Here is a 27,961-nt window from a genome sequence, read left to right as displayed (position 1 = left end):
GGATATTTCTTAGGCTGTCCAGCTCCGTGTTCAGCCTGCTGGAAGGTGGAACTTGATCCTTCACGCTTCCTGCAGCTCTCTGTGCCTGGGCAGCCTTTGGCCTTTTGCTGCAATGGTCTCTCCATGCCCGGGAGTGATGCCGGCCTTCTGCCCCTGGGGCTGTGACAGCAGGATCCCTTCTTCCCCCTCTGAGTGAACTGCCAAAAGGGAAAGCAAAGGCAGGGATCTGCACTTGCTGCCAGCAATGGCAGCATTTCAGGTATCACATGAGAAGGATGTTCAAGATAAAGTCACCCTGTGCTGCTGGATCAGGGGTAAGGAGATAAAGCTGAGGACAGAGCACTGTGTGTGTGTGGGGAGGTACTCGAACACCTGGCATGAGAGCAAGGGGTTCATGCTGGCAGGACTGGCCTCTCTCTGGAGACATGGAAAGAACTGCAGTCTCACAGGCCACACACTGAGAGCGAGGGGTCTTCTGCACAAATTTCTTAGTGTAACACACACTTATAAACTTGAACTGGCATTAAAAAAACCAACCCAGAGCCATTCTGCAATCAAACAGCTTTTATTGAACTCTTCATATTGTACATTTGTGAACATCTGTGCAATAAATACAGCTCATAGTGTTGGTTTTTCCCAGCTCCTTGAAGCATAAGAAGGCTTCCCTTTCCCTTAGTTGACACTACACAGTAAGAAAAGCTGTTGGATGACAGGGGCAGTATCAGCAAGCTCCTGACAGTGAGCCTTGTGTGAGATTTATAAGAGCAAGCAGAAGTTTTCGGAAAGAAGCTTGGTGTGCAGATGAGACTGGTGTGGCTGCTTAGAGGAATCCCTGCTAGCCAGAGTTCTGGAGTCAGCCACAGCTTGTACAAGAAATGGGAAATTACACTGGACATGACAACGTGAAAATGATCCTTAAGTCATTGCCTGGTAACCGCTTGCAAAATATTGTACAGGTTTTACTGAATAGTTGCCTTCAGGTGAGAAAATAAAAAGTATTTTTGCAGAGCTAACATTAGGACTGATAATCGCTGACAGTGACAAATACAGCATAAATTGTTGATAAAAATATCCATGTGCAAAATAGGTTTCAGGTTTAGTCAGCGCTTGCATAAGCAGCACAGGTAAACAGAAGATGCAGGCACCCACTTCAGAGAAAAAAATACAGCTCTGTTCAGGCTCTGGCCTTCGAGCTCAGGTAAAAGACTGAACAAACTGCAGTGTCTTTCTTGGTCTTCAGAGAATTTGAAACAAGATAAGCCCAGTTTTAATCAGCCCTACCACAACTAACCAGGACCAGCAGTGAGATCCTCAGACATGCAAAGAAAGCATCACACTTAGAAGCTTTTGCAGAGGAACTTCAGCCCTTCTGGATTCCCTGTCCCCTTCTCTTTGCTGCCTGCATCCCTGCCACGGGAAAGAGCTCTGGAAAGTTTTTCAGTTGTGCAGCAACTCCATTTGTTTACCCAATTCCTCTGGTCTCACCACGGTGTTGCTGTGAATAAGAGGGGCTGGTGGCTGTCTTTTCCTCCCTGTGCCAGCACAGAATAGGAGACTGCTCCTGTTCTTCCCAAACCACAGGGGAGCAGGTGATTTCTTTGGATCCTTTGGCTTACTTGGAATGCTTTAGACTCCCATCCCCTCTTCCCCACCATTTCTAACCACCCCCTATGTCTCAGTCCACAATGCTGCTAGTTTTCATGGCACAACAAGAATTAATGTATGAACAGTGTACTAGAAAAATAGATTAAAAGCCTCACACTTCTTTATAACTGACTAATTTGCTGCCCCACCTTTAACTCCTCTCTTGTGCTGCTCTGAAAAGCAGCTTTGGGAACCTCCTTCTACCATTTTTGTATTTCCTGCTGAATTCTGTTAGGTCAGGACATGAGCTTTCACAGGGGAAAAGGACAAACCTCAGCTACTCAAGCACCTCCCTCCCTGCTACTGTGAGTGAAGGCCAGATGGCAAAGGGGGAAAAAGTAAAAATCAGATAAAAGCCAGTAAAGTAAATATTCAAAGGCAGCAGTAATGCCAAAACCTAGCAGCAGTGACATCTACAAGGGCAGAAAACACTTCAGGTCATAGCATCTAGTGAAGTACATGGGTCCTTTTGCACGTGTGGGGATCAAAGGATGTAGTAAAAATAAGTAAATCAAAGAAAGAAGTCTGTTTTCCCTGTAAATTAAGATATGGAAGAGTATCTGACAGTAGTATTTGAAGTAATTGGAAAAGGGGTTTAGAAGTTTAGCTGGAATACTGATGTCTCAAGGGGTACAACTGACCATTCACAGACTCCTGACACAAAGAAGCATCAAGGATGTCAAAAGCATGAGGATCAAGGACCCTGCCCTTAACTGTGCTGTCATTTATGACCTTGTGAGGCAGCTCAGAAATACAGTTTGAAAGATGAGTTATGAGGCTCTGCCAAGCAGCAGCTGAGGTAGGACAGAGCTGTTCAGCCTAGAAAAGCTACCATGGATTTGAACAGAGGGTTTTAACACACAGGTGCACACATCTGGCACTCACACAGGTTCACCTTTCCACTGATCAGAGCACCCAAGCTGGGGTTGCTCCTGCAGTGAGGGGCAACAGTGAGAGAGGAATCACTGAACAGCAAAATGGGAAAAAAAACTAAAAAAAAAAAAAAAAAAAACTAAAAAAAAAAAAAAACCAAAAAAAAAAAAAAAATCAATCACCCTTTAGAACCTTTCAATTATTATTATTGAAGTTGTATATTTTTAGACTTCATAGTAGTTTTTTCTCCAGAGCCTTGGGAAAAGTTGTCTTAAATCTTAAAGAAGTGTATGAATTTACTGGTAAACCACAGTGTAAGGTAAGGATGGGTCACTTTCCTTCAGCAATAACCCTAATCCAAAGGGGTGGCCAGTGCAGGGCTTTTCTCCTGGAATAAGGAACTACAGGGTAGGAGTACCTGAGTGAGACTTGAAATTTACAGCTCTTGACAGATTATCTTTGGCTGTTCTAAAACAGGCACCAAAAAAAGGCACTTTGAGATAAATAAGAGGGTGGGGAGGGAAGAGGAAGGTAATAGATGAAACAGCATCATTTTAAAAAACCTTCAGGCAAGGAGCTTGATCTTACCTTTTAAATCTTTCCATTTGTGCTTACTTAACGGGATTGGGAAAAAAAATAGGTCTGTCATGGCAGGGAAAGCTGGTGCTCTGTGTAAAACACTGTCACTGCGTTATGTTTGTCACTTCACTGCCATGCTTCTACTCCAACTAGCTTTTTCTCAGAGCAGATGGCTGGAGCGATTCTCAGCTCCAGCCCTCAGGATTTTCTTTGTTTTACACTGATGCCACCAAAAGGGAAACCCTGCTTTCTTCTCCCCATGCCCCAGTCCCAATTTTGTCTCCACACAGGTAATATCTAACTTAACACCCTTGAATGGGGAGAAAAAAAAACCATCCAGAACTTTCCAGAGCTATCTTGGGCCTCTGCTTCAGTAACTCTTTATTTCAAGACATTTTATGAATCTGAAACAATGTTTTGGAAAGCCAGCCTTCAGACATAAGAAATAAGGAACACACCAGTTAATTTAAGCAATATTTTTTACACATACATATATATATATATAGGTAAAAAAATAAATTGTCTTGATAAGAAATATTGCTTAACCTGATTAAGAAACAAGTCCCAGAAGCTGTGCAATACAGCAGGACACACTGGCTGGATAGCTGACACCAGGATAGCTAACTGCTTATTTTCAGAATTAAAAAAAAAACCAACAAAAACCCAACAAAAAAACCCACATTCTACTTAGGACATAAACCTGATTCTTTGTTGGAGATTGCAAAATGTTGAAGAGGCTCCACGTTGCTGCTTGGCTTTAGTTGGATTTCCTCTCCCGCTCCCGTGCGGTTACAAAGTTCAGGAGGTCGATGGCTGTCACGATGCCAAACACCATCTGCCGCTTGCTGGAGGAGCCATCCGTGTGATCTGCACAGAGAAAAAGGCAGCTCTGCCTTCAGGAGGCACAAACACACCCCCTTCTGCTTGGTTTTAGTGGCAGTGTTTGTAAAAGTGGGGGCTGAGCCATCCCAGCTCCACGAGCCTGGAGCTCTTTGGTGATCCTGGCACACAGAGGGGAAACACAAAAGGCACCTTGGCCAAGAGTCCCAGAGGAAGTGACAAGGATTTTCAGCTCAGAAAGGCTCCTCATCAAAAGGGACACTGAGACATTATGGAAGGAAGGATAAGAGTCTGCTGCATTTATTTTTCTTGACACAAAAATTCAAACCAGGCCCTCTGCCATAAAGTGTATTTTCCTCAAACGTTAATTACTTGAAACAGCTGCAGGTGGCATTACCCCATTGGAAGCAGGAGCCACTTGGACAGCCCAGTGGAACCACATTTTGAGGAGGAAATGTGACACAGGAAGATGGTTATCTTCCTGCATCCCTGTCAAATACAGAATCAGTATAAAAACCTTAATACCCCATTTTTATCCAAAAAATTTACTATCCATTTAATCTGTGCTGCATTGAGAGCACAGGTTCAAGTGATTTTCTCATTGTGAGCCTAAGCCTTGACCTGGGACTCAAGTGGCAACGTGATCTCTGGCCCTTTATCTATTGTCTAAATTCCTTGTTCCTAAAGTCTGCCTGTACTGAGGTGTGTAGTCTACTTCTATAATCAGTTTTTTCAGTCAGCTGGACTGTCATGGGCTTTTTATTTACCCATCTCTGTTCCACTGCAAGCTTTCAGTGAGATTCTAGGTTTATAAATAGTCAGCTCAGAGCCAAGAGCACATCCTTATGGAGATTATCAGGAACAACCCCAAATCTGATGGCTCTTCTTCTTCCAGTTGTAATTGAGAAGCTAAAGATAAATTTATCTGGCACAACTTAACATAGTTTTGACTCTTGTTTATCAGTGTTTGTAACTTTGCAAGCTGTCTGCTGTAAGGAAGATGAAACAGGACAAAATACTATTCACATATAAGAGTGATATACCCCAGATTTGAAGATTTATTTAGTCTAATTAATCATAGAATGGCTTGGGTTGGAAGGGATCTTAAAAATCATCCCATTCCAATCCCTGCCACGGGCAGGGACACCTTCCAGTAGACCAGGTTGCTCCAAGACCTGTCCAGCCTGGCCTTGGACACTTCCAGGGATGAAAATGAGTAGCACATAGTCTGACACAGAAAGAGGATTTTGCTACTGCAGAGCTCATTTACTCATTCACACTCCCGTTGCTTCTTGTTACCACTCACAAATTTGCTCTCACAAGGTGCAGTACTTTGTACTCACATTGAATCTGTTCATGAACCACCAGAGCAAAGTGGTCTATTTCCAGGATGGGAGAGAGTTTCCCCAAGTTGTCTTTCAGGTTAATCTGAGGAGAGAGTTACAAAACTTGAATAAAACAGTCCTTTCTATGTTTAGTGGTCAATAATCCCCACACAATTCATGCAGAACTAAAATCAGTACATCAGCATTTGTGTGCTGCTACCACGTGAAGCATTAGAAAACACCACCAAATCAAGGCCAACTTAAAAGATCCGTTTTCTTTGTTTCTAATTTTCAAGAAAACGAAGCACTACATGAAGTTATTCATTCTGACTCTGTAAACATAATGAATATAATGAAAATCTGAAAAATGCTAAGAATCAAAGAAGGTCTCAAGTGTTCCATGTGTCCAAGTTACCATAAAACTCTTTATATTTGGTGATTTTTATCCCAAAAGGATTGTGAAAAAGTGAGTGAATCGGGCTGCAAAGCACTGGGGAAGAGAATATGATCTGCAAAGGCAGAAAAGCCTAAATAAGCCAAAAACGAAACCAAGGGTGAAAGATTGCTCAGCCAACACTGGATTTGGGTGCAAATCAAGGAACTGAGATTTAAGAATTCATCTTTTGTGAAGTTCAACTTTGCTAAGACTGAACAAGAAAGCACCCTGTGTTAATTCTGCAAAAAAACAGATACTTGCAAAACACTCCAGCAATCACCTACTGCAATTATTTAAAAAAATGTCTAAACTGTTCAAACATAATTTAACATATGAAGAAGCAGCCACAGCTCCATTAACCAGGTGACTCTCCCCAGCACCCACCATCTGACATACTTTTATTAAAGGAATTCACACTAAAGAAGAGTCTTGCACTGCAGATTCAAAAAGCCTTCACTCTGTGAGAAATAAATGCCATGGCATGAACAGCTGGGCTGCACTGGAACACAGAACTCTGTTTCCATACTGGGAGTCAGAGGATTCCCAGCAGCCTGTGTTTAAGGGACCAGCAGTAGTGCAGACTGAGGAACCAATCCTTAAACTTGTGGGCCAGGAAAGGAAGGAGGTGGGAAATCTGGATCCGCTGCCACATGGAGTCACCCACCAGTCCCAAATCTGTTTTCAGGGACTGGGCAGGTTATGGACAACCAGGACAAGCAGCCTTTAGCAGCACTGGGACAACCATGAAGACATAAACATGCCTAGAGATGCTCAGTGGAAATTTAACAGAACCCCCATGGAGTTTTCACCTGTCTCCCTACTGCTCATTCAAGCTCCTTAAACATTTTGCCTACAGGTTTTCCCACACTTAGGCTTTTTTTTAAAGCTTATTAAGTCTTTAAAGCAATGAGTCTATGCACATGGTACTACACTGCACATGACTGGGAACACAAACCACTGGAACTAACATCTGACTCCACAAGGACAGCTCTTCCCTCCACTAGCACTTGTTTGGGTTGGCAAATTATCCTGTGACTGGTGTTTCAAGTCCCCAGAGCACAATGGTACCAGGGACTTTCAAAAAATCTATAACCACTCTGCTTCCATTCTAAGAGATTGCCCCAAAATAATTGCAGGGATCCTATCAAAGCAGGCTGCCCATGTTAAACAATCACAGAATGGTTTGTGTTGGAAGGGACCCTAAGGATCACCCAGTCCCACCCCCCTGCCATGGGCAGGGACACCTCCCACTGTCCCAGGTTGTTCAGAGCCCCACCCAGCCTGGCCTTGAACACTTCCAGGGATGGGAAATCCACAACCTCTCTGAGCAACCTAAAAAAGCCAAAAGATCCATCTTTCCAAAATGTACCTCTGCCCTGGTTTACAGGCTAAGCCTCTTATTTGATGCAGCTGTGGTATCCCATGTAGGCTATCAGAAGTCATTTTGGTGACACAGATGATTCATTTTCCCAATTTCGCTCATGAACAAGCCAAATCCCCTTGACTAAAGTGGTAAAAAAAGCAAAATCCACAATAGTTCTGAGGTTATGTGCATTCCACTATGTTTCTCCACTAACCCATCAATTCAAATGGAAAAATAACCACTTTTAGTTAACATGTCAGCAGCACCACAGCCTGTGCCACTCCCCTTCCAACCTCCACCAAGAAAGTACCAGAAATAAAGTGAAAAGAAATGGTTAAGCTGTTCTTGACTGAAGAAGCCTTCAAGCTGCCCATGGCAAGAGCCACAACCTCAGAAGTGCAGAGAATTGGCACCACAGCAGCCACAGAAACCATCACACACCACCAGCCCCAGAAACTCTCGAGGTGTCCAAGTGAGGGAGAACGTGAACTAAGTGGTTGTGTTACGCACCACATTTCCCCACGATGCTGGATTGTCTGTCTGGGGAGGAAAAAATAAATTTACATTTGTCCATAAGGAACCAGCACCCTTGCTCAGCCTCAGGGCGGCTCACAGGTTGAGCAGAAGCATTACACACACTTCCAGAACACAGCAGTTGCTCCACTTTGGGGCAGTGTTGAAACTTAAAGCCTAGTGAAAACGAAGTCAAGCATTTCACGTTTTTTCAAAAGAAAATTCTGTGCTCAGTAATAGCCCAGGTAAACCTTACCCAGCCTGTGTAGCGTGAGCACACCTACTCCAGTTCTTGCAAGCAGAGAACCAGGAGCTGCAGAATATACCTGCCTACCTGTTGGAATTGCTTGTAGATTACTTTTCTGACTTCATCAGAAGGCTTAACTTTTCCAACAAGCAGTGAGGAAAGCATGTTACCCAGGGTAACCATGCCCAGAATCACCCTGAGGAAGGAGAGAGAAGATAGGGATAAACAACACAAAAGCCCTAGGTGTTCCTGTAGAACAAAGCACCCACTGTCAGCCAGCCTGCAGGGGTCAGTTCAGCTACTTCATGGCAATAATGCAGCATTATCCATGGGACACTTGGGTTCTGTGTGTCTGCAGGAGACAGAGTACAGTTCTCAGAGGTCCTGGAGATTCACACACAAGGCAGCAGGTGCTGCGGGTCCTTCTCAGCACCAGGCTCTTTGTATCTCTGCTCCTTGCAACTGGAGAGGGCTACCTGCAGTCTCAGAGAGCTTTTGGAAAGCACAAACTTTTTCCACGCTCTGATCTGTCCTTTTGAAAGCTCACCCCAGTTTGGCTCACGTCCCTTTTTCCTATGAGGATCTACAACAATTCATCCCTCAGGTCAGCACAAATGAGCAACTCTTCAATACTCAGCCTGTCTGCAGGAGACCTGCAGGGTGGTAATGCACATCCCAGCTTGCTGGGGACACCCTGGTTTCTAGGGGTCATTGCAGCACTGCACTATAACACAGTGTGCTGAAGAAACTCTGTGAAAAGCTCTGATAGAGGTGGGCACGTTCGGGGTTGGTTGTTTGAAATAGGAATTTTTGCTTTGTTACGTTAAACTGGTATTATTATTAAAAGAAATTAAATTATCCTGCAGAGACACACTGAGTAAGCACATCAAAATAATCATTAGAATCGTGTGAAGGGCAGGACAATCTGGCATGAAAACACACAGTCCAGCATTGGTGTGTTCAAGGCAACATTTCCGAGCTGCGTTAATCAATGAAAAAGGATGAGTGAGAAGGCAATTATACTTCCAGCAAGCATTTAAAAGACATCCCCGAAGAGCTGGCAAGGGAATTGATACATAGGGATGAAGAGTGATATATGTGGACATACCCAGATTCATCAACAACTGGTACCTGGTCGAATCCCTTCTCCCGGAGGATTTCCACAGTCTTTGCACAGGTAACAGTTGGAAGCACGGTCAGGGGGGCAGAGAGGCTCAGCTCCTGAATACTGATGTTCCACCACCTGGGGATGGAATGAAAAACAAACCCATGCAAGTCTTCTGGAGAGAACAGAACCAGTCCTCCATGCACTGTGGCCTCCAGCACCACAGGAATGACAAAAGGCTGCAAGGAAGAGTCAGGATTCAGCCAGAGTCAATAAAGCTTCAGGGCTCTCAAGTTTTATCCCCAATATCAGAAAGTCACTGAAGTGTGAGAAGGCTTGAAAATCAAACCCCTTTTCCTCATTTCATCTGCTTTCTGTGATTACAGATAGTTACTGGAGAGCACTAACCTCCTCAATTCCATTATTTATATCTTACACAGAAATTTTGTGCTCCTACTCAAAGACCTATTTACAGTCATTACAGGCAACAATTTAGGGAAGATTCCCTCCCACCTATGTAGACTTGCAGTGCTTTGCACTCAGGAACTCTGATTTTGAAAGGATTCTTTGCATACTACCTTTTCCTTTATTTCAGATATAACGCTCTTCATTAAAAAAACCCAATCTTTAAGTACTAAATTTTCTTCTGCTGCCATACAACTCAAGGAAGGATGACAACTAATTAGAGCAGATTTGATTAATAGCTGCAATTATACATCAAGACAATAGCATGGAAGATCAGCTAAATCAAAGGAGAAGTGTAAATTGAAATGAGCTTTAAATTAGCAACTGCCATAAACTCGATTGAGTAGACTCATGGAGATCCAAATGGATCTGACAGGCTTACCAAGGTTTGTTGCCAAGGTCTTCTTCTTTCATGAACCCTTTCTGAATCATCCATTTGTCACTCAAGAACTTGGACCTGCAGAGCACCAGGAAGTGAAAATCTCATTAGCAGGGCCTGAGCATCTGACAGCAAACAGAGGCAACTGTTCACAGCTCACTGTCACCAACAGCTAAAGTGTAGCTGGAAATAGCCATCATTTGCCATCCAAGCTTACCAGCCAGGGACATGGGGAAGAAATACTCATGAGAAGAAAAAGGAATCCCATAGGAAACAAAGCTCCAACTGCATCAGCCCCTTGGAATACGATAGAGACAAAGCCTGGAATGGGGATGTGCCAGGCAAGGTCTGTCTGCAGCTCCTGTCTGTCTAATATTGAGCTGGATGCAGCAGAAGTCAGGAAACTCAGCTAAAAATACATTGTTTTGGGATATGTTTTCTCAGCACAGCTTGAAGCCCGGGGGCTGCCACCTGCAAACTCACCCTGAGGGTGGCTGCTGGGCTGCAGGAGCGCTGGGTCCTGCTGTTTGGGCACAGGGACCCTTCCAGGAACGGGATAACCAGTGATCCCCCACAAATGACACAGTGAACGCAAAGCCTTTGCTGTGAAAGGTGCTAACCACTGATGATTATCTACTGAAATCAGAGCTCAACTTTAAAAGGGAAAAGATCATCCCTGCTCCATGTCAGATGCTTTTTAGATAGCTCAGAACTTGTGCCCCAAAGACATTCCTTGCTGGGATACCTGGGTGTTACAAGGAGGTCTGTAAGGAGGTCTGAGGGTCTGCCTCACCCCTTTCCCAGAGGGAAAACCAGCAGGTCCTTACATGTAGTTCCTGATGGAGTCAGGTAAGATGACAACGCAGCGCTGACCCTCCTTCAGCTCCTTGGCTGCCTTCACAGCTACAGACATGGCACTGCCCGAGCTGCCACCTGCCACAACACACAGAGGGGCAAAACCGTAAAACCGCGAAATGACAACGATCAAAAGAGAGGAGCAGGAAGAACAGAGGAGCCCAGAGCGAGGAAGACAAGTTCTGAAGTGGAACAAAGTCTCTGTGATCTGCACAAGGCTTCAGCCACCCAAGGACTACTCAGAGAAAGCCAGAGGGGTCCCGCCTGCTCTTACCACACAGCAGTCCCTCCTCGCGGATCAGCATCCGTGCTAAAGCAAACGACTCCTCATCATTGCTCTTGTACCACTGGTCCACAGTCTGGGGAAGGGCAGGAGACACAAACAAGGCTCTGTTTGAATGAGGAGAGACAAGGCAACCACACAACCAGTGTGAATTCAGCCCCGGCTCTTTGAGGGAACAGCTGCCCTGCTGAGCCCGGGTTTCCATCCTCCTCCAAATGCCAAGTGGGGTTTTTTGCCAAGGTAAGATGATCACATCAGCACAAGGGGCTCCTTATTGGCACCCTGCTGTGAGAGCAGGCTGCTGTGAGTCAGCCTCAGACAGCATCAGCTTCCTCCCCTCTTGGAGGGCTTCCCAGGGACACAGGATCTGCTCAGGACGCAGTCACACCACTTTGTCCACAACGGGTTGGGATGCTTTGTTGGAGGGGATTTCTTTATTGCTTAGTTGTTGGGTTTTTTGTTTGTTTGTTTTTATTGTGTGTGTTTCAGGATTAGTTTTTTCAGGTGTGTTTTGGGGTTTTTTTAAGCACAAAAATAAGTGTGTGTTCTAGGAAAACGTTATCGACTTGCAGCATTTTCACCTGGCATTGTAAAACAAATGTAGCCAGTTCAGAAGCCTTTCAAGGGCTGTTTTTGCTGATGGAAAGAACAGGAATAGCTCTGCCTGCTAGCCCTTCCATTTCAGCTCAAAGAAATACTTCCCCAAGTTTTTCCTTTGCCTTTAACCTCACTCCTGCATCCCAGCAGAGGGCAAAGGGCAGTAAACCAAGCAGTGTGACTTACAGATCTATCCAACACTGTGGGGACAAAATCATATCCAATTCCTTCCACTTCATACATTGTCTTGTCAGTCTTGTTCAGTTCTTCTGGTTCAGCGAGGATGGAGCCTTCAGGATCCACACCTATAATCTGGAGAAGCAGTTTCCACTCAGGCCACCGAGACACACAGCTTTGGAGAGCACAGCCCCTGTGAGCACTGGCTTTGTCACAGATGCTGGTAGCATACAGCCAAGTGACAGCAACCTGGTCTCCTGTTGATTTCCTCCTGGCAACATTCACCTCCCCTGGGAGCAAAACGCTTTGCTGCTTCTGACCCCTTGGAAACCCATCCCATCTCCTCAGGCTGTGGACACTGATGGCACTTGTTCTACACAAGTTTTACCTGGTTTAACAGAAAACAGGGCTTCCCTGAGACAGGGCTGTCCTCATTCACATGTCAGACATCATTACAGAAAACTCATTTTGTGTAAAGTGCAAGCAGATCAGTTTTATTTTCCTTACCACTCCATGCCTGCATAGGAAAATACTCATGATTGAAGCAGGATCACAAGTTCTGTGAGGAAATCTATCACATCACACAGGAGAACACACAGGCTGGTGTGTGCAGAGACAATTCCACTGGGCAGAACCTCAGCAGCTCCAGAGCAGTTGGGGAAGGCACAGCCAGGGAGGGAACTCAAGGCTGCCGAGCACACACCAGAGAAGGAAGTTTCCCAGACACCCCATGGAGGCATCTGAGGGTCACTGTTCATCTGCTGAGCCAAACCTGAACTCTGGTCACCAGTGGGAGCAGAGCACGATGATTTCAGACACTCTGAAACCCTCTCTGCAGCCAGAACTACATTCTAACTGACTCTAGCTGAGAACACCCAAGAGCTTCCCACAGAGACCCAGGGCAGGCTTACAAGGAGTGGGATGTGCCAAGTGGGGCAGTTTGAGGAGACACTAAAGAGAAAAGCAGTGGGCTTGTCACTTACTTTGCATCCTGGACACTTCTCCTTCAGCTTCCTGGAGATGCCAGTGATGGTACCTCCTGTGCCAGCCGCGGCCACCACCATGTCCACCTTTCCTGTTTAAGGGGGTGGGAGAGAAGTGTGAAATCTCCAACAGAATGATGGATTGAAAGCTCACTTACACCCAAGGATGGACTTCCTTCAACAGAAATGCACAGAGTGGCTGAAAAGGGCACAACAGGGCTCTTTGCTTCCCAGGAGCTGTTGTGAGACCTGCCTTGAAACTGCATTTGCTCAATCATCATTTTCTCCGACAAGGGTTTTGAAATGTCCACCCAGAGGCCTGGCAAGGCACCAATCTGTGGCACTTTGGACACAGCTGGAGGTGGCCACAGAGCTGACAGCTGCAGTTTTCCTGTTACTGTATTTGCTGATACAGACAATTCATTCTCTAAGTTAAACTGAGCAGCCCATTATGTTTGTTAATTAACTGAGTGAGTGCCAAGAGCATGGGATAGGCATCCCTGGAGAGAAATGCTAACACAACTACTCCCTCATTTTCATGTGAAAAGGACTGTTTGAGTGTGGATGTGACAGTTCATCCCTCTGTCACCACCTACAGCTTCTCTGGTGCATCCACACGACAGCTTTGTTAATTAAAAAAAAAAAAGAATCGGTTTTTAAAAGGTCATCAATTCACACACAAAATCAATTGCCTACCAGCCAAAAGAATAACACCCCACCAAGCAGGGGTAGCTGAACAGTGCCTGGCCTGTCAGGGGAAGTAAATAGAAATAAGAAGCCTAAATCTGGAGCTCATCTGGACTCTCAGTCTGTGGGATGGCAGCTTGTAAAAGTGTACTCACTTTAACTCTTAAGTTTGGCACAGAAAGACAAGCCAAATCCTCTGAAAAGCTAGAGATTTAGGAGGGAAGAGACCCTTTCACATGGTCTTCACCTCAATGAGAATGAGTTTAATAGCTGCATTTCTTATCAGGGGGTCCAATCAGAAAATGTACTGCTTAATAAGGCAGGTCTGCAGCCTTCTGTATGAACCCCTTCTATCCCCTATGGAAATGCCCACGTGGCTGCAGCATCACATGGAATGTCTCCCACAGCTCTCAAACCAGCTCCTGAGCTGAGGAATGAGCCCAGCTGAAGCTCTGCTGCCACAGCTCAGCCCCTTCTGCTGCTCAGCTGCCCAGAGCCAACACTGAAGAGAGCCCTGCAGTGCCAGAGGGTCCTGCTGGTGACAGCTGTCACACAGAGCAGTTTGTGCCCCTGGGGACTCCGAAGTGAAGACGCTTCCAGTGTATTGGAGTGCTTGCTCTGGGAATGTTAAACCAGCTATTTCTCTATCTGTGATCAGAGAAGAATGACCCTATTCCATGCCAGTCTACCTATGAAGCTTTTTCTAAGGTCACTTAAGCACTGCTTTCTCCATCTCATCACAAGCAGGGGAATCTAAAAACCAAAGAATTCTTCTTTAATGGAAAAAAAAAATCACGACTGTGACTTCTGAAATATGGTAATTCTCTAATGACACACAGGATATGTATGGGGTTGGCTTTATCAAAATCTCTGCATTTCTCATCCAGCCCAGCTCTCATTCCTCAAGTACAGAACAACAGGGCACTACCAGGAGCTTGTTGAAGGGGGGTTTAGCAGCAGAGCAGACCTACCATCACACTGCTGCAGGATCTCCTCAGCTGTGGTGTCATAGTGCGTCAGGGGGTTGCTGGCATTGCGGTACTAAATTGAAAGACAGATCAGCCATGAAGTAGACCAGAAATACAAAAATCACATTTTGAGGCAGTTCAGAAACATTTCAAACAATCCCCAAGCCCCAGAACACCTAAACATACTCTTTGCTGACTGTTGCATTGTGTATTATCTGGAGCCAGGCCCCATAAGTGACCTAATTTAAGCGCAGTCCGAAGGTGCCAGCACGCTCCCGTGCCAAAATCAGTCCTGTCTGTGGGACAGCTACTCTTAGCAACATGACCCCTGTGTCCATTCTTTCTCACAGGATTGCCAGCTCAGTGGAAATAAACACCATAAGTGTTGTAGTTCTGGCAAACACCAGCTCGTTGCTGCTCTCTAGTGACTGTAAAAACTTCCTTTCCTACAGTCCAGTGATTGCTCAGCTCCAGCTCCAGATTTGGGGCATCTTCTCCTCCAGAGACACATGGAGAGTGCTGAACAGACATCCCAGGACATTACAGAGACTCCTCCATGCCACACCGGCACTTCTGACACCGTGGCTCTCACCTGGTCTAGGATGTGTGCGTTGGGGATTTCGTTCTTCAGCCTCCAGGCCACTCCTACGTGAGATTCAGGAGAATCAAATCTGGCAGTAGTTGGGGTCCTCACAATCTCAGCACCCAGAGCTCTCAGGACATCCACCTGCAGCAAATAAAGGTGGTCACGAAACTCCAAAACCCCCTCAACACTCAGCCCCGAGCCCAGAATATTTGCAGAGTATTCAAAGCTTCAGCCCTGCCTTCCTTCACCCTCTGCCCAGCAGCTAACAGCTAACACAGGGCACAGGTAACCATTTCAATGCACCAGGCAAACCTCAGGTTGTCTTGACACCTGTATTTAAAAGTTACGGGAGTTTCAAAGTGGCAGTGCTGTGGGGATGGGTCTTAAAGCCATTTTCTATCCATGGCTAGCTAGCCTGGATTTCTGCGAGCACTGGCAACAGCTCCTTGGCAGAGTTTTGCCTGGCCAAGAGCCTGCACCTTTGTTGCTGAAGCCCCAGCACCCATCTGCAGCAGGAACTCTGCGAGTGCAAACATGTTTACTTTTAAATTCTTCAAAACAGAGGCAGCTCTGACCTTCTCCATGCTCATCTTCTCTGGCATGACGATGATGCAGCGGTAACCCTTCACTGCCGCCGCCAAGGCCAGCCCGATCCCTGCAAGCAAAGGCAAGCAGAGCACTCAGTGAGCAGCAGCACAGCACAAAACCCACAGTGCCAGCTTTGGCACGCCCTGGCTTTCATCACATTTTCACCAGAGGCTTGAATAGAGTGTCTCCAGAGGGGTGGCAAAGGGAATGTTTCTGCCTGTTGGGGGGAACTGGGTTTACAGATGCTGATACTCATCGGAGGTTCACAGCAAAGAGAAAGTTTAGCCAAGGGTGGGGAAACTTGACATGTGCAAACTGCTGGCTTTACCACAGGCACATCACCTTCCTCCTGTCTCACCCACTTCATTTTTCCAGAAGTAACTTGGGAAAGGAATGTGCTTTAAGCTGGAGGAGACTGGAGGAATCACTTTGGTTCTGTCGAAAGATCCGTAGGGCCTCTATTGACTCACTTCTGCATAAATCCCTATTTGCAATGTGCTGAAACTAAGTCCTGTCTAAAAAGAAATTATTTAGATGCTGTTTGTGGTTGAGGTTCTAATGCACTGTGTCAGCTTGCTACCACAGTGAAGCACCCTGGCTGCTGGAGACAGACATCTCATTTCTACTCTGAAAATCTGCACCTCCAGCCTGATTCCTGCCTTCCAGCTGGTCACTTCCTGCTCCTGAAGAGCTGAGCTCAGAAGTGTGGAAGAGAAGCTTACACCTGCTATCAGATCACCTCTCTGCTGGACAGGCTGAGCTGATCAGGTTGGCTGAGAGGTGTGTGAGGTCAGGCTGCAGCTCCCCTGCTGTTCTGGGCACCAGCACAGGACCAACACATGCAGCTCAACCTACACAGAGACTTGACTGTTCAAAGCTGGCTCTGTTTGTATGTTTTTATGTGGATTGTCTAGGGGAGAAAAAAACCACCACCCTAATAATCTTTAACTGTTCCTCTAGGAGAAGCATAACTCACACCTCAAACAATTCAAGTAGTGTTTAATATATTAGGAAGGGAAACAACTTTTCTTAGTATATTATAGATAAATATGGATGCCCAAATACCAAAATAAATAAGACAGCAACAGCCTCATTGAAGCTAAAGGCTGAAGTCATCCAGATCTTCCTTATGGTTGTGATGAAGAAAGGATTTTGAGACCTGAACTCTAATACTTTGTACTTTCTGCTACTGACCTGGAAATGCAGCAAACATCAAAACAGGACTTTGGCTGAGAGAGGATAAAGATATAACACATTAGCTCTCACATTCAACATACTCAGTAAGCTCTGAGCAGTAGAGAGCAAAAGCCAATTCTCTCAGGTTACTGTGTGCCCTGATCTTTGCTCTTATATGACCAAAAAAAACCAAATCAGCTTTCTGAAGTTATTGTCCTGTATCTCCTTCACTTCTGTCTTTTTGGATTCTGTGGCAAGGAGAATCATTTATCAGGTACTGACCCAGAGAGGGGGATGTCATGGTATGACCTTGGACACAGGAGGAATGCAACACACATGGATATTTTCCACTCCACACCATTGTTCAGGCAGGAGGTACAGCCACACTCACAAAGGCTTCAGCTGCCCTGAATGCCCCTAGAATCCCCTGATCCATCCCCCCAGCAACTGCTGAGCAAACAGCAACAGATGTGACTTCCCAGTTTTCTGCTGCAGGTTGGGGAACTGGTCACAGAGCAGCTCATCACCCCAGTCCCTCCAGTAACAAAGAACAACATAAAGATCTGCCTGGTCAGTGTCTATCAGAAAGCAGCAGTGGGTGGAAGCCCAGGAAAGAGTTTAGGAACAGGATCAGACACCTCTCCAGAACACATCAGGCAGGAGGGCAGCTTGTAGCTCACCCCATGAACCTCCTCAGAGGAGGCAGTGTGTGTCATATGTAACTATTTATATTTAACTGTGTTATGTGTTTTATATTTGGCTCAAGGGGGAACATTCCAGGTGTGTTTGACTCCCCACTGGTAGAGCAGCTTAACACAACAGCTTTGACACAGGAGCTCCAGACTGCTCAGATCATCAGATGCTCTGCCCTGACTTATGGGGACTGTTCCTTCCTCCAGCCCTCCAAGGAGGAAATGTGGACCCAGGTGGAACCTGCTGACGATCCAGGGGCTCTGCAGGCAGTGCTGTGGGGATGCAGCTCATCCCCAATCTCAGCTGCACCAGCATGGCTGCTCCTAAAACCAGGCCCACCTCTCCTGACAGAAGGACCACGGGACTTCCCCAACAGAAAAAAGGGGAAGACCCAGATCCACACCAGTCTTTTGGGTGCTTTTTTCCACAAAAATTTCAGTCAGACTTGAATTCCTAAGGACTCTAGTGAGTCTGGCCTAGCACCTCTTTCAAAGCAAAGAGGCTCTGTAATTTAGCAGAACATCTTCCCAGCTGCTCTGGTCAGCAGAGGACACTGCAGAATTGTTCCTTGTGTGAGATGGGAGAGGCACTGCTCCCTGCAGGCACGGAGAGATCCCCTTTCCTCCTTGCACAGGCTCCCATCTCCAACCTGCCTTTTCCAGGAAAACCACCACAGCACTGCCCCCACGCTTTCCTGAGTTTCTCCATCCCCTACCTGTGTTCCCAGAGGTTGGCTCTATGATGGTGTCCCCAGGCTTCAGGATCCCAGCCTTCTCAGCATCCTCCACCATCCTGAGGCTGATGCGGTCCTTCACGCTGCCCCCGGCGTTGAAGTACTCACACTTGGCCACTGCAAACACAAACCAGCAGGGCTGGAAGGGACTTCAAAGCTCATCCAGCTCCACCCCTGCCATGGGCAGGGACACCTTCCACCAGACCAGGTTGCTCCCAGCCCCATCCAACCTGGCCTTGAACCTGGTCTTGCCCCTCTCCTGGTAAGTTCTCCAGCCAAAAAACGTCTGATCAAACTGGAAGTTTCTCCCCATGCTCAGCCTGCACTTTCACTCCAGTACTCCCAGCATTAATCCCTTCAGTGGTGTTGGACACCACCTTTCAGGGCTCTGACCACAGCTCCAGATGCCTCCAGTATGGTTGGGTTTAAGACCCCAACCAAACAAAAAAATTATTCACTGACAGTTTCACGCCTTTAATCATTTTCAGTGATCCTTAGTGATAACTGCAGAGCTGCATTGTGCACACACTGCTGAATACTCTGAATAGGAGAAGCAGTCCAAAACTTCACACAACTTCTTTACATTTAAAAAATTATTTTCTATGAAAAACAGTTTGCTTTCTCAAAAAAAAAAAAAAAGGAAAAGCTGCAGGAATTGTTCTCATGAGGTACAAGCTGACAGATGTTTTAGATAACCAAATCCTAAAAACCTGAAAATCTGCCAATGAAAGCCAGGATTTTTTTCTCACCATTTCTTGTCAATTACCTGCACTCCTGTGGCCAGGTTATATAACATTACTAACCAGAGCTGCCCAAGCTTCTGAAACAGTGTTAGTTAGCTTGTTCTCTGCCTGCAGCAACTCACAGAGTTCACACTTGAGCCCAAAGTGCTTCCCAATCTTGTTGATCCGCACCAAAGGCGTGTTGCCAACTTTATTCAGGATGTTTGGCAGGATCTTCGGAGGCTCTGGCCTGGTACAAACACAAACAAAGCCAGAGTATTCACAGAAGGGTCACAACAACAACAACAACCACACAGCATTTCTGGTGCTTTTTATTTCAACCAGCTTTCTCCTTTAGCAGGCTGGTTATTTTAGTTATTTCAGTTTAAAAGAATATCCATTGGTTACAAACTCACAACATCAAGTCCTTGATCCAAAGCAAGGATTAATCAGACCTGGATTCGTGCTGAAAAACAGCAAATAAAATAACACTTACAGGGTGGCATGGTGATGGGGGGAGGCAGAGAGGGGTTTCCCAAGCTTCCAGGTGCATTTGCTGGGTGTATCAGGGCGGATCCACTGCTCTTCCTTCTCATTGGCCTTGCAGTTCTCGGAGTCCACCCCACCAGAGACAAAATATTTGGCAGGTGCATGAGGGCATGAGTTCGTATCTGGCTTCTTCTGGGAAGGAAGAGTAAGGATTTCATTCTTGGGGGAGGGAGAAGGAAGAGAAGAGAAAAAAATAAAAATAAAGGAGTTGATGTTTCCATAGTACTGTGAAGATGGCAAAGTGTTTCAGCATCATCTTGGTTTGCCAAATCCTTATTACCACCACAAGAATCTTGCAGTGCGAGTTTGGGAGCAAAAGCTCACCACAGTGCCCTGCACAGAGATAATTTAAACACATGTGCTCAGTGCAACAAGCCTCCACAGATACCAAAAAACCAGGACTATTCTCATGGGAGACACCCCTCCCACACCAAAAGCTTTCTGAAACAAAATCTCCCCATTCCAAGAAGACTGGAATGCAGTAAGACTGCTTGGTGACTAATTAGATGTGCCAGAAGACTCTGCATTGCTGCTGGTGGTCAGGGAGAACCCTTCCAGAAAGATTTCAACACCTCAGAGCCCCATCCAGCCTGGCCTTGAAACCTGGTCTTGGCCCTTCCATGAAAAGTTCTCCAGCCAAAGAGCTTCTGATCAAACTGGAAGTTTCTCTCCTTGCTCAGTCTGCACTTTCACTCCAGTACTCCCAGGATTAATCCCTTCAGTTTATTTTATTTATTTTTATGTATTAATCCCTTGCCTCCACAGAATTTCAGCAAAACAACCTAGAAATCTCCCTGGAAACAGACAGGGCTCTCCCAAATCCTGGTGATGCAAAGATGGGCAAACAGTATTCCCCAAAGGCCCGGGAGTACCTTAGACAGAGGAACAGGCCTTTCTGAGACAAACTTCTCCATGGTTTTTGGTGGAGGTGGTGGCACAGGAAACTGGACTTTCTTCAGGAGAACGAGTACTGTGGCTCACGAGACTGGAATCCTTCAGAGCTGCAGATCGTGCAAGTTAGAACAAAAAAAAAAACCTGTCTCACATTGGCAAAACCACACACTTCTTTTTCATAGGGGAAAAAAAAGGAGCTGCAAAAGTGAAGACAACTTGTATAAACAGGATTAAAAATAAAACATGCAGCAGAGGTGTTGTGCAAGGTTGATGGAGGGTCCCCTGACCCCGTCCTTCCTGCATTACCTAATCTTCCCTCTGCCACGTCCTCCACAGCTCAGAGCCAGAAAAGTAAGCACAAAACCTCTTTTATCGGACCTTCTGCAACTCCAGAAGCTTGAAAGCCACAAGAAGTAATAGGAAATACTTCAGTTCACAGGAAATGCAGTCCTAGAGACACAAAGGGCAAAAGGGCTTTGGTGCCGTCCCCAAAAAACCCTGTACACAACTTTGGGAAAGGCTTTATCCAGGAACAGAGGCCTCTCCACCCTCGAGGACAATAAGATCTCACAAGTTCCTACCCAAAATTAATTAGTGTTGCATGCACAGCTACAGTGATGCTGGATATAACACACACAGCAAACAGTTCATGCTTCTAGCAGCTTTTTGCCCCAGAAATTAGTAAATACAAAACAGTAAGTTCACTTCTCCTACCAGTTGCTCACAGAGCCTGTCTCCTTCCTTTCCATTAAAGACAAAAATCTGGCTGAAGTTTTGGAAAGCATGGGTTGTTTTTTTTTCCCTAATATTTGTTTTCTTCATCACTGTTTTGCAGCAAGGTTCAGCTCTTTCCATTACTGAATTATGCTGGAAAGGGTCCTTGGCCTCATCCTCCTGACAGATGCACACGAAACACACACTTGGGTCTCACAGAGCTGATGGTCTGGTGAGAAAACTGGAAAAACTCTGAATCATAGCATCAGTGACCTTTAGTATTTGATCCTGCAAGTTAACACAGGCCACTAAGCACGGCTGCCTCAGGCACACCAATGCCCTTCCTGCATGCTGGCTTGAAGAAAATGCCTAAAGCACTTAAACTGCTCTCCCTGGGGGAAAAAAAGAACTCTGAAAGGATCAACTTTCCAGACGAAGACTTGAAATAATTTTCCTTCAAGATACAAAGATTTCCATGCCACCAAAATGATACAATTCTATTCAATCAGGTTAATACATGCCCAAGAGCCAAGGTGGACTATAACCTGTCACAGACTACTGACCAGGGTTAGACTGAGACACACCAGTCTAAAAAAGCAAAGATCCCCTGAATACACAGAATCTAACACCAACCAGTCTTTGCTACCAGAAATCAGCTTGCTTCCAGCTCCAGAGCAAACCCAGCCCTCATTTCTCTTTCTGGGAGGTTCCTGGTTCACAGTTCAGAGTATCAGTGGGGATTTTTTTTTGGTTAAAGGAAAAATACTGGAGGAGTTTCAAGGTTTCCTATGAGGTACATGGTCCCTCAGACAGCTGGCATGAAACACTGGACACAGACACTGCCTCTGCCACAGGTAACACTGACAATATTGACAAAGTCCAGCTGAAAAGGGGGCCTTGCTGCCAAAGGATCAAATCATTTCAAAATGCAGGAGGAAAGCAGCAAGGGCTTAGAGACAGGAAACTGCAGATTTTGTTCCCAGTTATCATAAAATAGGAGAACAAAACCTCTAAAAGCTTTAAAACACCAGCTCTCAGTGTCTTTCAAGAGTGTCCAAAACCTGAGAGGAAAGAGGGAGTAATTCATTGCAGAAAAAAAATTAAGAGGTTTTCAGTACTCATTCCTTGTATTGATGGCAGGAAAGAAATTAATGTGGCTCTAAAAAGCTGCCTTTTGGAGGATTCCCTCTGGACAAGGCAAGGCAATAGCATCTCATTTCCTTTACTGTAAGGCAAAAAAAATTAATAATTTACTAACAGCAACTCCCATCTCTTCTTGAACAGCAGAAACTGAGGAGAAGCTGTATTTATTGACTTCAAATAAGCTGTGAGATTCTCTCATATTTTTAGAATGGCAACACTTGATGTTTGATCAAAGCTTCAATAATGGGGCTTCAACTCTGAACAAAAATGAGGAGAGGGACAAAAAGCTAAACACAAGCAATGCCAACAAAAATCCTGTGACCAAATACTAACCTTAAGCAACATAATTCATTGCTTACAGCCCTAGATGACACAACCTCAGCAAAACAGGAGGCAGAGGTGGTCTAGGATATCCAAATCCCCATCCTGATCCTGCCTACAGACCCAAAATAGCCTTTTTTTTGTGGGAATGAAGACTGGAGAGACAGGACAGGAAGATGGCAACTCTGCTGCTGTAACTGCAGCTGAACACTGCTCAGAAGAGGCTGAGGGAGGTAAGGTGCAGGAAGAGCTGCCCATTGTCAGGAAAGAAATCCTGCCAGCCTGAATTCAATTTTCCTATAAAGGAGAACACTCCCAGAACTAGTTGGGAGTGTGGGTAGAGTCTAACTAGAAAAGCCTGACTAGTTCCTGCCATTATATCTGCAGATCACACAGGGGGGAAAAAAAAAAAACCAAAAAAAAATTAATCAGAAGGACAATTTACAAAGGCACTTAAACCTAAATCACGCAGGGGAGAGGGACTCAGAGGTGTGAGATCCAGAAAGTCTCGTGGGCAAGGCTCACATCCCTGGAGCCATCTCCACAGGGAACCCAAGACCCAAACTATTTCTCAGCTCCTAGAGAGCAGGACTGAAGGCCAGTGAGTGAAATTAATCCCCAAGCAGCCTGAGCTGAACTCACTGCACGGATGAGTCAGGAGCTGCAGTCTCCACGGCTGTTTACAGTGTACGATATCAGCACTAATGTACTGTACTATTTAAACATCCCAGTGTGCAACAACCAAATTAACTGGAGTCTGGCCTGGAGCACAGACAAAGCTGTCTCAAAGGCAGCTGTAAGAGCTGGATCAGAGGGAGATGCCCCCAGGGGTGACTGCTCAGCAAGAGATGAGATACAGAATTCCATCATGCTGTGGCCTGAGAAAGGGAAACTTGATGACTTTAAGCAGCCACAAATAAACCACTGCAGAAGAGTTGTTCTGCTCACCCACAGGTTCTTACAGAGCTGTAGGATCTTTGTAGATAACCAGATGCAGCAGTTCCCATCTCATTTGGGAACACCACAGCTGTAACAGATTCAGGGGCGAGTCAAACGTTTGGGTTGTTTTGCTTCTGTGGTTTTTCTGTGAGTGTGAGGGTGTCTTTGCTCCTTCCTCAGGAGCAGCCATCCCTCCTGTGTCAGGAGATATCAAATGACCTGAAGTAACAGGGGAATGAATTAACATCTGGCTCTAGAAAGAGATCCTGCAAGAATCCAAAGTGTTATTTCCATTTTCTCCTACAGAGCAGATGAGCACAAGCACATCCTCTCAATGCTCACTCTTTAAAAGCCAGACTGGCACACTCAGAACTTCCTGACAGGAAAGGGGCAGTTCTTCAGTGCCCCCACCTCTGTAACACTGCAAAGATTACACTCTGGCAGCAAAGCAACTTCCACTGCTGTGGCAACTGTTACTCCAGAAATCAGCCAGGGAGAACAGGCAAGTGGCCAGTTTGCTGTGCCCCCATGGAAGGGAAGCTGTGCCTCACACAGGTGTCTTCTGACAGCTCCAGTTCCTGAGTTCACTCCAACCCTGTCTAGACTTGACCTGAAAAGTCTTCTGAGTGAAGACTGATGTCTTCAGGAGCACGGCAGCATTAGAGAAAAGACTGGAGAATGCTCTCTCTGCATTTTCACCTGTTGCAATCAGAAGCTTTCAAAGTATTTCTTTCCCTGCTTCTAGCTCCCCCTCCTTAGCACACAGAGATGGACCAACACTGCAGCCTGGACAGTGCTCTGGATCTGCCCAGCCCACCAAGCACAGGGAGAGAAGGATTCCAGGTAGGGTGAACAGAGGCTCACAGATTAAACATGTTGACCAGCATGACAAAAAGAGGGAGCTGGAGCTCTGCTCTCAATTTCTGAGCAGGTCTGTAAGACAGGCAGAAGCACAGCTCCCCTTGCCCAGCATTATGGTGCCTCCTGCAAGGCTTCACAGCTTCTGTTAGCCCAGGGACCTCTGATAAAGGCTGGCAGAGAGCTGGGCAGGAAAGCAGCTTTTTGGCTGGTGCATGTTTTGTGGGAAAGACCAGCTGCCACTCTGGCTGCACCCAGGGAGCTTTTAGCAGGATCCCCAGAGCAGCCACGAGCACGGCACTGCTCACACACAGGCCACAGGCCAGTAGCCAGAGGCCAGCCCATGCCAGCCACCCTGGCAGGCTGCCATGCTGCCAGCACCAGGTCAGTGATGTCCCTGAGCCCACATGCTCCAGAACACGGATCCCTCATGACCCTGGCTGCCACCACCCTCGTCAGAAGCACAGTCTGGCTTCAGGAAAGCTGGGTAACTCAGACACAGAGGGTATGGCAGGATACTAAGAGCCACCAGCTGGCATGGAAAAGGATGCTGAGTGCAAATGCCCCAATGCTGGGCCTGTACTGGCACCGAAACCACACTTCAGCAGCAGTGATCTCACTACAGCCATTCCCCTGCTGAGAAACACCAGGTTCTGAGCAGGTCCCAGTTTCCCAGGAAACATCTTTCCTCTCTCACATAAGATCCCCAGGTTTCACCTGTCTCCATGCTCTGTGTTTTTCTGCCTTTCCACAGCGCAAGCTTGGCAGAACATGGAGCTCCCACACCTCAAATCAGCACAGACTCGTGGCAAGGGTAAACAGTGTGAGCAACTTTGCTGGAACAGGGCCCAGCACTCCAAAACCTCCATGGTCAAAGGCTTCAGGATTACAGAGACACACAGCAGGCTGGATACTCAACCAGGAACAGGAGAGGAATCACTCGTCTTTCAAGTTGTGGCTAGTTCAGGACACCGGGAGCATTATTTACACTGCTACTGAAGAGCCCCCTCAGGTCCTAGTCAACTTCAGATCCTTCCTAATTGGGGAGGGGTAGTATATGAAACCAAATGTAAAAAATAAGCCTCATGGTCCAGTGTATTAGCCAGACTTACAAATAAAAACCTTGCAGGTGAACCTCATGGCACCCACGAGAACAATGGGCGACAAGCCAAGACCAGCTGGAGAGCCGGTGCCAAATCCCAAAAGAAACCCGAAAGGAACAAAGTCATCTGGTGAACCTGTACGAAAAGCAGAGAACCCATCTCTCCTCTGGGCTCAGAGGTGGCGCTCCCAGGCACCCTCCGGCCCGTCCTGGGCATCCCCAGCAGAGCCAGCACCTCCCAGGGGCGGCTCCGGGGCTCCCCTTATCCGCAGCCGACTCTTCCCTTCACTACAAAACCAAAACAGAAGCCCAGCTGGGTGGCACCACCAGTCACAGAATGGGTCAGGAGGGAAGGGACTGTACGGCATGTGGTCGAAACTCCCTGCGCAAGCAGAGCCATCCCGGAGCACGTGGCACGGGATCGCATCCAGACAGTTCTGGAATATCTTCACCCAGGGAGACTCCACGGTCTCTGCGGGCAATCCGCTCCAGTCCGCAGCCCTCCATCCTCCATCCCCTCTGGGATGTGGGGCACGGCCGGCCCCAGCCCTCTCCCCCCCGCCCCGCTACATCCCGCTCCCGCGGATGATGCAACCTGCGGCCATAGGGATGCGGCGGCCTCCGCCCTCCCCTCCGTCTACGGTCCCCACCTCACCTGCGCGATCCGGACGCTACCCCGGACACCGCCGCTGTGGGGATGGTGGGGGCGGTGACTGTGAGGATGGTGAGGATGGTGAGGAGCAGAAGGAGGATGAAGACGCGGAGGATGCGCGGAGTTTAAGAGGAGCCGCCGGCCCCGCCCCGGCCCCGCCCCCGCCCCGCCCCGGGGGGGCGGGAGCGGCGCGGCGAGCGCTGATTGGTCAGCGCGGGGGCGTTGGCGACTCCGAGCCAGCCAATGGGAGCGCGGTGCGCGGCCGCGGGGCCGGAGCGCCCGGCGATGTCCGGGGATGTCCGGGGATGTCCGGCAATGTCCGGCCGGATCGCTGAGGGAAACCCGAGGGAACACCCAGGGTTTACCCACAGGGCCTTCAGACACTGTGTCCAGTTCGCCTCGGTTCAGGGAGGACATTCAAGGAGCGTGTCCAGAGAAGGGTGACGGAGCTGTTGAAGACTCTGGAGAGGCTGAGGGAAATGGGGGTGTTTAGCCTGGAGTAAAGGAGGGTCAGGGATGACCTTATCACTGTCTACAACTACCTGAGAGGAGGTTGTAGCCAAGTGGGAATCAGCCTCTTCTCCCAAGCAAACAGCAAGAGGACAAGAGAAAATGGCCTCAAGCTGCAGGGGAGGCTTAGGCTGGACATTAGGAAGAAGTTCTTCACAGAAAAGGTGATTAGGCATTGGAATGGTCTGCCCCGGGGGCGTGGTGGAGTCACCACCCCTGAAGAGACTGGATGTGTCACTCAGTGCCATGGTCTAGTTGACGTGGTGGTGATCAGTCAAAGGTTGGACTCGATGATCTCAGAGGTATTTTCCAACCTAATTGATCCTGTGACCCTGGAGAAAGGGCTCTGCCGGGGCACCTTTGAAGGTGTTTTACTCATGTCCCCATGGGCAGTGGCCATAGTGGGGACACACATGTGGCTGCCAGTGGCCTCCTGTGGTAGTGGCTGCTTGTCTGGTTTGGGGGGCAAATACCCACTGCATCTGAGGGGTCTGTGAGGGGCTTCATGCTGGGGCAGCAGTCAGCTGCTCCCCCTAAAAGGGCCTTGGGGTTGCACAGGCATTGCCCAGGCATCTCAGCTTGCCCAGGTCAGCAACAGGGGAGGGAGGTGCAGGTAGCCCTAAAAATGCCCATCCCAAGGCAGGGAGCCTGGTGAATCATGGAATGGTTTGGGTTGGAAGGGACCTTAAAGCTCATCTTGTTCCACTCCCTGCCATGGGCAGGGACACCTTCCACTATCCCAGGTTGCTCAAAGCACCATCCAACTTGGCCTTGAACACTTCGAGGGATGGGGCATCCACACCTTCAGGAAATGTGTGCCAGATCCTCACCACCCTCACAGGGAAAAATTTCTTCCTAATGTCTATTCAGACCTACCCCCCTTCAGCCTAAGGCCAGTCTGATGGTGTCTGAGAACTTGACAATGAGTTATTCACCTGGGAAACAGCTCAGTGTCACAACAGCTGCATCCTCACTGTTGTGAACAGGGCTTGATGATGTAGAACATGGGGTGCAGGTGAATTTAATACACTCTGTGCAAATTATCTCAGAGTAATTCTTAACAAGGTGCTCTAGATTATGCAGAAAGTTTAAACAAACAAACAAATAAATAAATAAACCAAACCAGAAATCCTCCCATGAAAGCAAAATATGCTGAAAGGTCTTACCAGAGAGAAGTGCCTCAAGAACGCAGCCTGTGGCTCTGGAAAGCCCAAGCAGCAATTTCTTCTGTATCTATAAAAAGTACCAATACAGAGAAAAGCAGTTCAAGGTAGTTTATTTCAGGACATGATTCACCCTGAAATGTTCCATGTGTTTCAGGTCATTGAAGGAGTTGAGACAGCTGTATGTCCCCATCTGCACATATACTACATAGTATATAGAGCTATTTGGAGAGTACTGCATGCTGCATGAATACGAAAAACAAGAAATAGGATGTTTTAATCAAGTGGGAAAAGTGACA

At 47.1% G+C, this 27,961-nt stretch overlaps 1 protein-coding gene across 4 annotated transcripts; it reads right to left on the bottom strand.

Annotated features, from left to right (window-relative positions):
• Nucleotides 1–549: 549 nt before the first annotated feature.
• Nucleotides 550–26,139, bottom strand: LOC125319178 (cystathionine beta-synthase-like protein). 4 transcript variants are annotated; one of them, XM_048290242.1, is made up of 18 exons: nt 25,993–26,139; nt 20,239–20,367; nt 19,314–19,525; nt 18,961–19,067; nt 18,078–18,212; nt 15,481–15,560; nt 14,912–15,046; nt 14,323–14,392; nt 12,665–12,756; nt 11,691–11,816; nt 10,899–10,983; nt 10,597–10,702; nt 9,773–9,847; nt 8,929–9,063; nt 7,908–8,016; nt 7,571–7,600; nt 5,280–5,364; nt 550–3,963 (listed from the first exon to the last, which is right to left on the bottom strand). In XM_048290242.1, exons 2-18 carry the CDS (start codon nt 20,278–20,280, stop codon nt 3,854–3,856), a joined length of 1,734 nt encoding a protein of 577 aa, XP_048146199.1. In that variant the 5' UTR covers nt 20,281–20,367; nt 25,993–26,139; the 3' UTR covers nt 550–3,853. The 4 variants fall into 4 exon arrangements, 3 of the variants coding, with proteins under 3 accessions (XP_048146199.1, XP_048146208.1, XP_048146214.1); XM_048290251.1 differs by having other exon boundaries at nt 19,314–19,498; XM_048290257.1 differs by lacking the exon at nt 7,571–7,600 and having other exon boundaries at nt 25,993–26,138.
• Between the last annotated feature and the right edge of the window lie 1,822 nt (nt 26,140–27,961).

Source organism: Corvus hawaiiensis, chromosome 2 (genome assembly GCF_020740725.1).
Source record: "Corvus hawaiiensis isolate bCorHaw1 chromosome 2, bCorHaw1.pri.cur, whole genome shotgun sequence".
NCBI lineage: Eukaryota > Metazoa > Chordata > Aves > Passeriformes > Corvidae > Corvus > Corvus hawaiiensis.
The sequence above is the reverse complement of the archived record's forward strand: the minus strand, read 5'-3'. Positions and strand labels throughout refer to the sequence as shown.

What these genes read in the sequence shown, in the direction of transcription:
- LOC125319178 (XM_048290242.1), bottom strand. Translation starts at nt 20,280, where the DNA reads ATGGAGAAGTTTGTCTCAGAAAGGCCTGTTCCTCTGTCTAAG. An exon ending in GCCAACCTCTGGGAACACAG is followed by an intron (nt 15,561 to 18,077) that starts GTAGGGGATGGA and finishes CTTTGCTTGCAG; the next exon opens with GGATCGGGCTGGCCTTGGCG. An exon ending in TCTACAAGCAATTCCAACAG is followed by an intron (nt 7,601 to 7,907) that starts GTAGGCAGGTAT and finishes TTTCCTCCCCAG; the next exon opens with ACAGACAATCCAGCATCGTG.